The sequence below is a fragment of the Mizuhopecten yessoensis genome, unplaced genomic scaffold (genome assembly GCF_002113885.1).
Source record: "Mizuhopecten yessoensis strain PY_sf001 unplaced genomic scaffold, ASM211388v2 scaffold1543, whole genome shotgun sequence".
Lineage (NCBI taxonomy): Eukaryota > Metazoa > Mollusca > Bivalvia > Pectinida > Pectinidae > Mizuhopecten > Mizuhopecten yessoensis.
Window position 1 is genome coordinate 37,869 of NW_018404099.1, and position 13,434 is coordinate 51,302.

The 13,434-nt window shown below is 41.3% G+C and overlaps 1 protein-coding gene and 1 long non-coding RNA gene across 3 annotated transcripts in view; both read right to left on the minus strand.

Moving 5' to 3' along the window:
• LOC110465071 (prolyl 4-hydroxylase subunit alpha-1-like) overlaps window positions 1-13,434 on the minus strand; it is a gene marked incomplete at its 5' end in the record, with an annotated part of 56,855 nt that overhangs the window by 8,871 nt on the left and 34,550 nt on the right. Inside the window, 3 exons of the mRNA XM_021520652.1 lie at window positions 2,902-2,955; window positions 7,626-7,725; window positions 12,875-12,945. Of these exons, the coding sequence (XP_021376327.1) occupies window positions 2,902-2,955; window positions 7,626-7,725; window positions 12,875-12,945 (225 nt within the window). The remainder of the gene's footprint in view (window positions 1-2,901; window positions 2,956-7,625; window positions 7,726-12,874; window positions 12,946-13,434) is intronic.
• Window positions 8,433-9,584, minus strand: LOC110465062. Of its 2 annotated transcripts, none has more exons than XR_002464574.1 (3): window positions 9,005-9,584; window positions 8,715-8,743; window positions 8,433-8,479 (listed from the first exon to the last, which is right to left on the minus strand). It is a non-coding gene; the product is annotated as an uncharacterized LOC110465062 (long non-coding RNA). The 2 variants fall into 2 exon arrangements; XR_002464575.1 differs by having other exon boundaries at window positions 8,462-8,510.

Below are 13,434 nucleotides of genomic sequence, written 5' to 3' on the forward strand. Positions count from 1 at the left end.
TGGGCACTGCCCCTCGTGATCTTTCCCCCCTATTGGGCACTGACCCTCATGCTCTGTCCCCCCTGTTGGACACTGCCCCTCCTGTCTGTCCCCCCTACTGGGCACTGTCCCTCGTGATCTGTCCCCCCTACTGGGCACTGCCCCTTGTGATCTTTCCCCCCTATTGGGCACTGACCCTCATGCTCTGTCCACCCTATTGGGCGCTGCCCCTAGTGCTCTGTCCCCTCTATTGGGCACTGGCCCTCTGCCCTAGGGGGACCAAACCCTCTATTGATACAAAATTGAGTCCCCTTTCCAAAAGGATGTTTTACACAAAATTTAGTTAAAATCCCTCCAATCGTACCGAAAGGGAAGGATTTCAAAGATTTACCACTATTGAGCCCAACTCCTCTGCCCCCAGGGAGACCACACAAAACAAGGGGCCCAATGGGCCTGCATCGCTCCCCTCACAATTGTCCCCTTAAATTGAACTGAAACATAGCTACACAATTGACCAGATGTGACCTTAAAAGTGTGTCAATGTCATTCACATGAACAAGCTTGATAGCTCTTCACCTGAGCATGCTACTGGTCATATATCACCATCCTTTGCTTTTTTATTATTCAGAAGAAATCATTTCAAGTTTTTACCAAATTTGACCCCTATGCCCTTGAATATATTTATGTCATTCTTTTGAAGAAACTTTTCAGACCTTTCATTCCAGCATGATATGATACTGGTTAAATAGCATCATCCTAGCTACTTTTTTTATAATCAGGAGATATATTTGACACCTGTTACTTTTAAAGTGGGTGAAACAATTCATGCCTCAAAGTTACTAGCCTAATATCATCACCCTGGACCTTTCTGTTATTCAAAAGAAGCTGTTTAAAGGATTTTGAAGAAAATTGACTCCTGTGACCTTGAATATGGGTGAAGGTAATTTATTTGAAGAAATTTGGTTGCCTTTCATCCAAGCATGCTTCTGGTAAAATGTTATCACACAGGACCTTTTGGTTATTCAAAACATGTTGTTTAAATGATTTCAACATATTTGACTCCTGTGAACTTTAATGTAGGTGAAGGTCATTCATTTGAACGAACTTGGTAGCCCTTCATCCCAACATGATTCTGGCCAAATATCATCATCCCGGGCCTTTTGGTTATTAAGAAGAAGTCGTTTAAAGATTTGAAATAAATTGGACCCATGTGATCTTGAATATGGTTGAAGGTCATTCATTTGAACAAACTTAGTAGCCCTTCATACCAGTATGTTACTAGCTAGATATCATCATCCTGGGCCTTTTGGTTAGTTAGAAGAAGTCTTTAAAGATTTTAAATATATTTGACCCATGTGACCTTGAATAATGGCTTAATATCATCAGCCTGGGCATTTGGTTATTCAGAAGAAGTACTGTATATATTTTAAACAGATTTGACCCCCATGAACTTGAATATAGGTCAAGGTCATTCATTTGAACAAACTTGATAGCCCTTCATCGAAGTATGTTTCTGACCAAATATCATCACCTTGGGCATTTGGTTATTCAAAAGAAGTTGTTTATTGGTGTTAAATATACCAGCATGTTAATTGCAAAATATTATCAGCCTGGGCCTTTTGGCTAATGACCCCTATGACCTTGAATATAAGTCAAAGTCATTCATTTGACCAAAGTTGGAAGCCCTTCATCCCAGCATGTTATTGGCCAAATATCATTATCCTGGGCCTCCTGATCATTCAGAAGAAGTTGTAAAAAGTAAAAAGCTTTCTGGCCAGACAACAGAGGATCCAAGAGTGGAGTCCTCAGTGACCTTAGCTGTTGATAGAATAATAAACTCTATAAAACCAAGAGTGGGGTCCTCAGTGACCTTAGCTGTTGATGGGATAATAAACTCTATAAAACCAAGAGGGGAGTCCTCAGTGACCTTAGCTGTTGCTAGATTGTTAGACTCTATAAAACCAAGAGTGGAGCCCTCAGTGACCTTAGCTGTTGATGGGATAATAAACTCTATAAAACCAAGAGGGGAGTCCTCAGTGACCTTAGCTGTTGCTAGATTGTTAGACTCTATAAAACCAAGAGTGGAGTCCTCAGTGCCCTTAGCTGTTGATAGGATGTTAAACTCTATAAAACCACGAGTGGAGTCCTCAGTGACCTTAGCTGTTGGTAGGATAATAAACTCTATAAAACCAAGAGGGGAGTCCTCAGTGACCTTAGCTGTTGGTAGGATAATAAACTCTATAAAACCAAGAGGGGAGTCCTCAGTGACCTTAGCTGTTGATGGGATAATAAACTCTATAAAACCAAGAGTGGAGTCCTCAATGACCTTAGCTGTTGCTAGGATAATAAACTCTATAAAACAAAGAGTGGAGTCCTCAGTGACCTTAGCTGTTGCTAGATTGTTAGACTCTATAAAACCAAGAGTGGAGCCCTCAGTGACCTTAGCTGTTGATAGGATAATTATAAACTCTATAAAACCAAGAGTGGAGTCCTCAGTGACCTTGGACCTGAGGAAGCTCTGCTACTATTATTCAGGCTAGAGGCGGGTGTTCTGACATTATTTTGGGCGAAGAGGCTGCACTACCATTTTGTTGGCCCATAGGGGCTGTACTAATATTATTTTGGCCTGAGGAGGCTCTACCTCAATTATTTGGGCCCAAGGAGCCTGTACTTCCAATATTTGGGTCCAAGGTGGCTGTTCTAATATTATTTGGGCCTGAGGCGGCTCTACTACCATTATTTGGGCCCAAGGCAGCTCTACTACCATTATCAAAGTACCGGTTGACAATGGATGCTCCCAATCAAGTTCAGTAGGTCATTCTGGACGACTCGTATTCAAAAGGAAATATCAAACGAATATTGCACCTTGACAGGTAAGCTTACTTGGCTTTTAGGCAGATGATGTCAGTGGAAATTACTTACCCTGGCAAAATCAAAATGAGGCTCATAATGTCCACCAAGGCCATAATTAGCAATCTGGAAATACACAAAAACATGTCAGCTATACAAGGGAATATGTAGCATATCTGTATTAGATTTTTCATGCCCAGCAATTTTATGTATGGTTGTGGGGATCTTAACTGTTTCCAAGCTGTGACTCAGAAACTAGGTCCCTAGGGTTGTGACCAGACCTCAGGATCAATTATAATATCATGACTGCATTCGTCTCTTTTTGCCCATCATTTGTATTTATAGTTTTGGGGTGTGGATGGGGTGTGGATCTCAACAGTTTCTAAGTTATGACCCAGGGGTTAAGTCTGCAAGGTTGGGGCAGACCTTGGGGTCAATTCTAATATCATGACTGCAATCGTCTTTTTATGCCCAACAATTGTATATTTAGTTTTTGGGTGGGGATCTAAACCATTTCGAAGTTATGACCCAGGGATTAAGTCTCCAAGGGTGGGGCAGTCCCAAAGGCCATCCTGGAAGCATATGTGCATTCATCTCTTTATACTCTGTAATTGTATATAATATGGTTATAGGTTGGGAATCTCAACTGTTTCCAAGCTGTGACTAAGAAACTAGGTCCGTCGGGGTTCACTCAGACCCAAGGGTCTATTCTAATATCATAAATGCATTTGTCTCTTTATGCCCAGCATTTGTATACATAATTTTGGGGTGGGGATCTCAACCGTTTTAAAGTTATGGCCCAGGGACTATGTTTCTAAGGGTGGGGCTAGACCCTAGGGCCATCCTGGAAGCAGATGTGTATCCTTCTCTTTATTCTCAGCAATTGTATCTATGGCTATACAGTGGGGATTTCAACCAAGTAATAAACTTTGTTTGACCCCATTCCTAAGCTCGGGGGGTCAGCCCCACCATTTGTACAATTTTGAATCCCTGCCTCCCATGAAAGCTTTTGATCAATTATGATTGATATCCATTGCATAGTTCTACAGAAGAAGACGTTTGTAGCAATATAGCCAAATTGCCACCACCTAGGGATACTTCCAGTCTAATATGGTTGGTATCCTTCACTTAGTTCCAGAGAAGAAGTCGCTTAAAGCAACATAGCTAAATTGCCCCCTTTTGGCCCCACCCCTAAGCTCCCTGGGGGGTCAGCCCCACCATTTGTAAAATTTTGAATCACCACCACCTAGGGATTCTGCCAGTCAAATATGGTTGATATCCATCACTTAGTTCCAGAGAAGAAGTCGCTTAAAGCAATAAAGCCTAATTGCCCCCTTTTGGCCCCGCCACTCAGCCCCCAGGGGGGTTAGCCTCACCATTTGTACAATTTTTGAATCACCACCACCTAGGAATGCTTCCAATCCAATATGATTGATATCCAGTGCATAGTTCTACAGAAGTTGTTTGTAGCGATATAGCCAAATTGCCCCCTTTTACGCCCATCAGCCACCTGGGGGGTCAGCCCAACTATTTGTACAATTTTGAATCACCACCACGTAGGGATACTTCCAGTCAAGTATGGTTGATATCCATCACTTAATTCTAGAGTAGACGTCGCTTAAAGCAATATAGCCAAATTGCCCCCTTTTGGCCCCACCCCTCAGCACCTTGGGGGGTCAGCCCCACCATTTGTACAATTTTGAATCCCCACCACCTAGGAATGCTCCCAGTCCAATATGATTGATATCCAGTGCATAGCTCTACAGAAGTTGTTTGAAGCGATATAGCCAAATTGCCCCCTTTTACGCCCATCAGCCACCTGGGGGGTCAGCCCAACCATTTGTACAATTTTGAATCCCTGTCTCCCATGATTGCTTTTGATCAAATATGATTGATATCCACTACTTAGTTCCAGAGAAGAAGTCGCTTAAAGCAATATAGCCAAATTGCCCCCCTTTGGCCCCGCCCCTAAGCTCCCTGGGGGGTAAGCCCCACCATTTGTACAATTTTGAATCCCCAACACCTAGGGATGCTTTCAGTCAAATTTAGTTGAATTCCAATTAGTGGTTAACAAGAATAAGTCGTTTAAAGAAATTGTTGATGGACGGACGGAAGATGGATGAACGACGGACGCCACAGTATGGCATAATCTCACCTTGGTCCTTCAGACCAGGTTACCTGAAAACTTGTTGCCGCTGTCGCCAGAAAAGCAAGACCTTAGTCTCCCTTCCACTTCGTGGCAGAGAAACAAAACAACTCCCTTGTTACTCCCTATAACATTACTAACCCTACCAGTCCCTGTCATCTGTGTGGCTCCCTATAACATTACTTCCCCTACCAGTCCCTGTCATCTGTGTGACTCCCGATAACATTACTAAACCTACCAGTCCCTGTCATCTGTGTGACTCCCGATAACATTACTAAACCTACCAGTCCCTGTCATCTGTGTGACTCCCTATAACATTATTTACCCTACCAGTCCCTGTCATCTGTGTGAGTCCCTATAACATTACTAACCCTACCAGTCCCTGTCATCTGTGTGACTCCCTATAACATTACTAACCCTACCAGTCCCTGTTATCAGTGGGACTCCCTATAACATTACTTACCCTACCAGTCCCTGTCATCTGTGTTACTCCCTATAACATTACTAACCCTACCAGTCCCTGTCATATGAGTGACTCCCTATAACATTACTAACCCTACCAGTCCCTGTTATCAGTGGGACTCCCTATAACATTACTTCCCCTACCTGTGACTCCCTATAACATTACTAACCCTACCAGGCCCTGTCATCTGTGTGACTCCCTATAACATTACTTACCCTACCAGTCCCTGTCATATGTGTGACTCCCTATAACATTTCTTACCCTACCAGTCCCAGTCATCTGTGTGACTCCCTATAACATTACTAACCCTACCAGTCACTGTCATATGTGTGACTCCCTATAACATTACTAAACCTACCAGTCCCTGTCATCTGTGTGACTCCCTATAACATTCCTACCCCTACCAGTCCCTGTCATATGTGTGACTCCCTATAACATTTCTTACCCTACCAGTCCCAGTCATCTGTGTGACTCCCTATAACATTACTAACCCTACCAGTCTCTGTCATCTGTGTGACTCCCTATAACATTACTAACCCTACCAGGCCCTGTCATCTGTGTGACTCCCTATAACATTACTTACCCTACCAGTCCCAGTCATCTGTGTGACTCCCTATAACATTACTAACCCTACCAGTCCCTGTCATCAGTGGGACTCCCTATAACATTACTTACCCTACCAGTCCCTGTCATATGTGTGACTCCCTATAACATTACTTACCCTACCAGTCCCAGTCATCTGTGTGACTCCCTAAAACATAACTAACCCTACCAGTCCCTGTCGTCTGTGTGACTCCCTATAGCATTACTAACCCTTTCAGTCCCTGTCATCTGTGTGACTCCCTTTACATTACTAACCCTACCAGTCCCTGTGGTCTGTGTGACTCCCTATAACATAACATAACCCTACCAGTCCCTGTCATCTGTGTGACTCCCTATAACATTACTCAACCTACCAGTCCTTGTCGTCTTTGTGACTCCCTATATCATTACTAACCCTACCAGTCCCTGTCATCTGTGGAGCTACCTATAATCTTACTCAACCTACCAGTCCCTGTCGTCTGTGGGACTCCCTATAACATTACTAACCCTACCAGTCCCTGTCATATGTGTGACTCCCGATAACATTACTTACCCTACCAGTCCCAGTCATCTGTGTGACTCCCTAAAACATAACTAACCCTACCAGTCCCTGTCGTCTGTGTGACTCCCTATCACATTACTAACCCTACCAGTCCCTGTCATCTGTGTAACTACCTATAATCTTACTCAACCTACCAGTCCCTGTCGTCTGTGGGACTCCCTATAACATTACTAACCCTACCAGTCCCTGTGATCTGTGTGACTCCCGATAACATTACTAAACCTGCCAGTCCCTGTCATCTGTGTGACTCCCTATAACATTCCTAACCCTACCAGTCCCTGTCATCTGTGTGGCTCCCTATAACATTACTAACCCTACCAGTCCCTGTCATCTGTGTGGCTCCCTATAACATTACTTACCCTACCAGTCCCAGTCATCTGTGTGACTCCCTAAAACATAACTAACCCTACCAGTCCCTGTCGTCTGTGTGACTCCCTATAACATTACTTACCCTACCAGTCCCTGTCATATGTGTGACTCCCGATAACATTACTTACCCTACCAGTCCCAGTCATCTGTGTGACTCCCTAAAACATAACTAACCCTACCAGTCCCTGTCGTCTGTGTGACTCCCTCTAACATTACTAACCCTACCAGTCCCTGTCATCTGTGGAACTACCTATAATCTTACTCAACCTACCAGTCCCTGTCGTCTGTGTGACTCCCTATAACATTACTAACCCTACCAGTCCCTGTCATATGTGGGACTCCCTATTACATTACTAACCCTACCAGTCCCTGTCATCTGTGTGACTCCCTATAACATTACTCAACCTACCAGTCCCTGTCGTCTGTGGGACTCCCTATAACATTACTAACCCTACCAGTCCCTGTTGTCTGTGTGACTCCCTTTAAAATTACTCACCCTACCAGTCTCTGTCATCTGTGGGACTCCCTATAACATTACTTACCCTACCAGTCCCTGTCGTCTGTGTGACTCCCTTTAAAATTACTCACCCTACCAGAACTAGTCATATGTATGACTCCTCATGCTTAAACAGAGATCAAGGCACAGGTCTCAATACCTTGTAGACAATACTCACTTGTAAATCTTCTGCAGTTGACATGTCTAAGCCAGTGGCTGCTTCAATTCTACTGTTTACTCGCCTTATAGCAAGGTCATCTTCATCTTTTAACCAGGCACTGTAAAGAAATAAGGATGTTCTCTACATTCTGTTACTACTGATTTGTTGGATTGATGAAACTTTTACTGATCCTGTATGTAGTACTCACCTGTTACTGATCCTGTATGTGGTACTCACCTACTCACCTTTTACTGATACTGTATGTAGTACTCACCTGTTACTGATGCTGTATGTAGTACTCACCTTTTACTGATCCTGTATGTAGTACTCACCTGTTACTGATCCTGTATGTAGTACTCACCTGTTACTGATCCTGTATGTAGTACTCACCTGTTACTGATCCTGTATGTAGTACTCAACTACTCACCTTTTACTGATCCTGTATGTGGTACTCACCTGTTAATGATCCTGTATGTAGTACTCACCTGTTACAGATCCTGTATGTGGTACTCACCTACTCACCTTTTACTGATCCTGTATGTAGTACTCACCTGGTACTGATCCTGTATGTAGTACTCACCTGTTACTGATCCTGTATGTGGTACTCACCTGTTAATGATCCTGTATGTAGTACTCACCTGTTTCTGATCCTGTATGTAGTACTCACCTTTAATCATGATCCTGTATGTAGTACTCACCTGCAACTGATCCTGTATGTAGTACTCACCAGTTACTGATCCTGTATGTAATACTCACCTGTTACTGATGCTGTATGTAGTACTCATCTGTTACTGATCCTGTATGTAGTACTCACCAGTTACTGATCCTGTATGTAATACTCACCTGTTACTGATCCTGTATGTAGTACTCACCTTTAATCATGATCCTGTATGTAGTACTCACCTGCGACTGATCCTGTATGTAGTACTCACCAGTTACTGATACTGTATGTAATACTCACCTGTTACTGATCCTGTATGTGGTACTCACCTGTTACTGATCCTGTAAGTAGTACATGTAGTACTCACCTGTTACTTATACTGTATGTAGTACTCACCTGTTAATTATGCTGTATGTAGTACGTATCTGTTAGTATGTAGTACTCACCTGTTACTGGTCCTGTATGTAGTACTCACCTGTTTCTGATCCTGTATGTAGTACTCACCTTTTACTGATACTGTATGTACTACTCACCTGTTAATTATGCTGTCTGTAGTATGTATCTGTTACTGATCCCATATGTAGTACTCCCCTGTTACTGATCCTGTATGTAATACTCACCTGTTACTGATGCTGTATGTAGTACTCACCTGTTAATTATGCTGTCTGTAGTATGTATCTGTTACTGATCCCATATGTAGTACTCCCCTGTTACTGATCCTGTATGTAATACTCACCTGTTACTGATACTGTATGTAATACTCACCTGTTACTGATCCCGTATGTAGTACTCACCTGTTAATTATGCTGTATGTAGTATGTATCTGTTACTGATCCCATATGTAGTACTCACCTGTTACTGATGCTGAATATAGTACGTATCTGTTACTGATACTGTATGTAATACTCACCTGTTACTGATCCTGTATGTAATACTCACCTGTTACTGATACTGTATGTAGTACTCACCTGTTACTGATCCTGTATGTAGTACTCACCTTTTACTGATCCTGTATTTAATACTCAGATTTAATCATGATCCTGTATGTAGTACTCACCTGTTCCTGATCCTGTATGTAGTACTCACCTGTTACTGATCCTGTATGTAGTACTCACCTTTTACTGATCCTGTATTTAATACTCACCTTTAATCATGATCCTGTATGTTGTACTCACCTTTTACTGATCCTGTATGCAGTACTCACCTGTTACTGATCCTGTATGTAGTACTCACCTGTTAATTATGCTGTATGTAGTATGTATCTGTTACCGATGCTGTATGTAGTACTCACCTGTTACTGATCCCGTATGTAGTACTCACCTGTTACTGATGCTGAATATAGTACGTGTCTGTTACTGATACTGTATTTAGTTCTCACCTGTTACTGTTGCTGTATGTAGTACTCACCATTTACTGATACTGTATGTACTAATTTAATACTCACCTTTAATCATGATCCTGTATGTAGTTCTCACCTTTTACTGGTCCTGTATTTAATGCTCAGATTTAATCATGATCCTGTATGTAGTAATCACCTGTTACTGATGCTGTATGTAGTACTCACCTTTTACTCATGATGCTGTATGTAGTACTCACCTTTTACTGATACTGTATGTAGTACTCACCTGTTACTGATACTGTATGTAGTACTCACCTTTTACTGATACTGTATGTACTACTCACCTGTTAATTATGCTGTATGTAGTACGTATCTGTTACTGATGCTGTATGTAGTACTCACCTATTACTGATACTGTATGTAGTACTCACCTGTTACTGAAGCTGTATGTAGTACTCACCTATTACTGATCCTGTATGTAGTACTCACCTGTTACTGATACTGTATGTACTACTCACCTGTTACTGATCCTTTATGTAATACTCACCTGTTACTGATACTGTATGTAGTACTCAACTGTTATTGATCCTGTATGTAGTACATGTAATACTCAACTGTTACTGATACTGTATGTAATACTCACCTGTTACTGATCCGGAATGTAGTACTCAACTGTTACTGATCCTGTATGTCGTACATGTAATACTCAACTGTTACTGATGCTGTATGTAGTACTCGCCTATTACTGATACTGTATGTAGTACTCCCCTGTTACTGATGCTGTATGTAGTACTCGCCTATTACTGATACTGTATGTAGTACTCCCCTGTTACTGATGCTGTATGTAGTACATGTAGTACTCAACTGTTACTGATACTGTATGTACTACTCACCTGTTAATTATACTGTATGTAGTACGTATCTGTTACTGGTGCTGTATGTAGTACTCACCTGTTTCTGATCCCGTATGTAGTACTCACCTGTTACTGGTCCTGTATGTAGTCCTCACCTGTTACTGATACTGTATGTACTACTCACCTGTTAATTATACTGTATGTAGTACGTATCTGTTACTGGTGCTGTATGTAGTACTCACCTATTACTGATACTGTATGTAGTACTCACCAGTTACTGATCCTGTATGTAGTACTTGTAATACTCAACTGTTACTGATACTGTATGTACTACTCACCTGTTACTGATACTGTATGTACTACTCACCTGTTACTGATCCTGTATGTGGTCCTGTATGTAGTACTCACCTGTGACTGATCCTGTATGTAGTACTCCCCTGTTACTGATACTGTATGTAGTACTCCCCTGTTACTGATGCTGTATGTAGTACTCCCCTGTTACTGATACTGTATGTAATACTTACCTGTTACTGATCCTGTATGTAGTACATGTAGTACTCACCTGTTACTGATCCGGTATGTAGTACTCACCTGTTACTGATCCTGTATGTAGTATTCACCTTAAATCATGATCCTGTATGTAGTACTCACCTTTTACTGATCCTGTTTGTAGTACTCACCTGTTACTGATCCTGTATGTAGTACATGTAATACTCAACTGTTACTGATACTGTATGTAGTACTCATCTGTGACTGAACCTGTATGTAGTACTCAACTGTTACTGATCCTGTATGTAGTACTCAACTGTTACTGATCCTGTATGTAGTACTCGCCTGTGACTGATCCTGTATGTAGTACTCACCTGTGACTGATCCTGTATGTAGTACTCACCTTTAATGATCCTGTATGTAGTACTCACCTTTTAATTATGCTGTATGTAGTTTGTATCTGTTACTGATCCTGTATGTAGTACTCACCTGTTACTGATGCTGTATGTAGTACTCACCTTTTACTCATGATCCTGTATGTAGTACTCACCTTTTACTGATACTGTATGTAGTACTCACCTTTAATCATGATCCTGTATGTAGTACTCATCTGTGACTGATCCTGTATGTAATACTCACCTGTTACTGATCCTGTATGTAGTACTCACCTTTAATCATGATCCTGTATGTAGTACTCACCTGTGACTGATCCTGTATGTAGTACTCATCTGTGACTGATCCTGTATGTAGTACTCACCAGTTACTGATCCTGTATGTAGTACATGTAGTCCTCACCTGTTACTGATCCTGTATGTAGTACTCACCTGTTACTGATCATGCATGTAGTACTCACCTTTTAGCCATGATCCTGTATGTAGTACTCACCTGTTACTGATCCTATATGTAGTATTCATCTGTTACTGATCCTGTATGTAGTACATGTAGTACTCACCTGTTACTGATACTGTATGTAGTACATGTAGTACTCAACTGTTACTGATGCTGTATGTAGTCCTTACCTGTTACTGATACTGTATGTAGTATTCACCTTTTAGTCATGATCCTGTATGTGGTACTCACCTTTTACTGATCCTGTATGTAATACTCCCCTGTTACTGATCCTACATGTAGTACTCACCTTTTACTGATCCTGTATGTAGTACATGTAATACTCAACTGTTACTGATCCTGTATGTAGTACTCACCAGTTACTGATCCTGTATGTAGTACGTACCTGTTACCGATGCTGTATGTAGTACTTACCTGTTACTGATACTGTATGTAGTACTCAACTGTTACTGATGCTGTATGTAGTTCTCACCTGTTACTGATCCTGTATGTAATACTCCCCTGTTACTGATCCTACATGTAGTACTCACCTGTGACTGATCCTGTATGTAGTACTCATCTGTTACTGATCCTGTATGTAGTACTCAACTGTTACTGATGCTGTATGTAGTCCTTACCTGTTACTGATACTGTATGTAGTACATGTAGTACTCAACTGTTACTGATGCTGTATGTAGTCCTTACCTGTTACTGATACTGTATGTAGTATTCACCTTTTAGTCATGATCCTGTATGTGGTACTCACCTTTTACTGATCCTGTATGTAGTACATGTAGTACTCACCTGTTACTGATCCTGTATGTAGTACGTACCTGTTACTGATGCTGTATGTAGTACTTACCTGTTACTGATACTGTATGTAGTACTCACCTTTTAATTATGCTGTATGTAGTACGTATCTGTTACTGATCCTGTATGTAGTTTTCTCCTTTTACTGATTTTGTGTATAGTACTCACCTTTTACTGATCCTGTATGTAGCTGTTTCTAATTTGCCAGTCTTTGCATTGTGAACTGTTGCCCGGCCGAGCTAGCGCCAGAAAAACAAAGAAGAACATTGATAACAGCCCTTAGTACCTTTTGCTGATTCTATAACTGGCTGTTTCTATCACTCCTGTCTGAGGATTTCGAACTGTTGCTGTATTCAGCTGGTAAAAAAGAAATATATAAACTCAATTACAAATTCAGCCCCAAACAATCCTATCAGAACTTCTACATCAGTCTGTATGTAGGATTTAAAACATTAAAGGAATATTCTAACAAGCCATTTGAATTGATGTGTCCTGCCTGTGCCCTGCTTTGATCATCAATGTACATGTCAAGTTTGGTTGGTCTAGCACTTATAGTTTCAGAGAAACTAACTTAAATACAACAAGAGGCCCAAGAGGGCCTGTATCGCTCACCTGAATAATTAAGCAGTCATAGCAAAATATTCTCATTAAATATTATATTGCACTAAAAATATTTCCCTCGCAAACTTTGTTGGCTCCATCTGTTGAAACTACCAGCAAAATATTATTATAAGATTCTATGCTTTTTGACTCTTCTTCAGAAGTTGCTTGACATATTTTTCCCTGTGATCTTGTAAGTAGGTCAATGTCATTTTCCTTCTCAAATTGGTTAGCTCTATTCCAAAA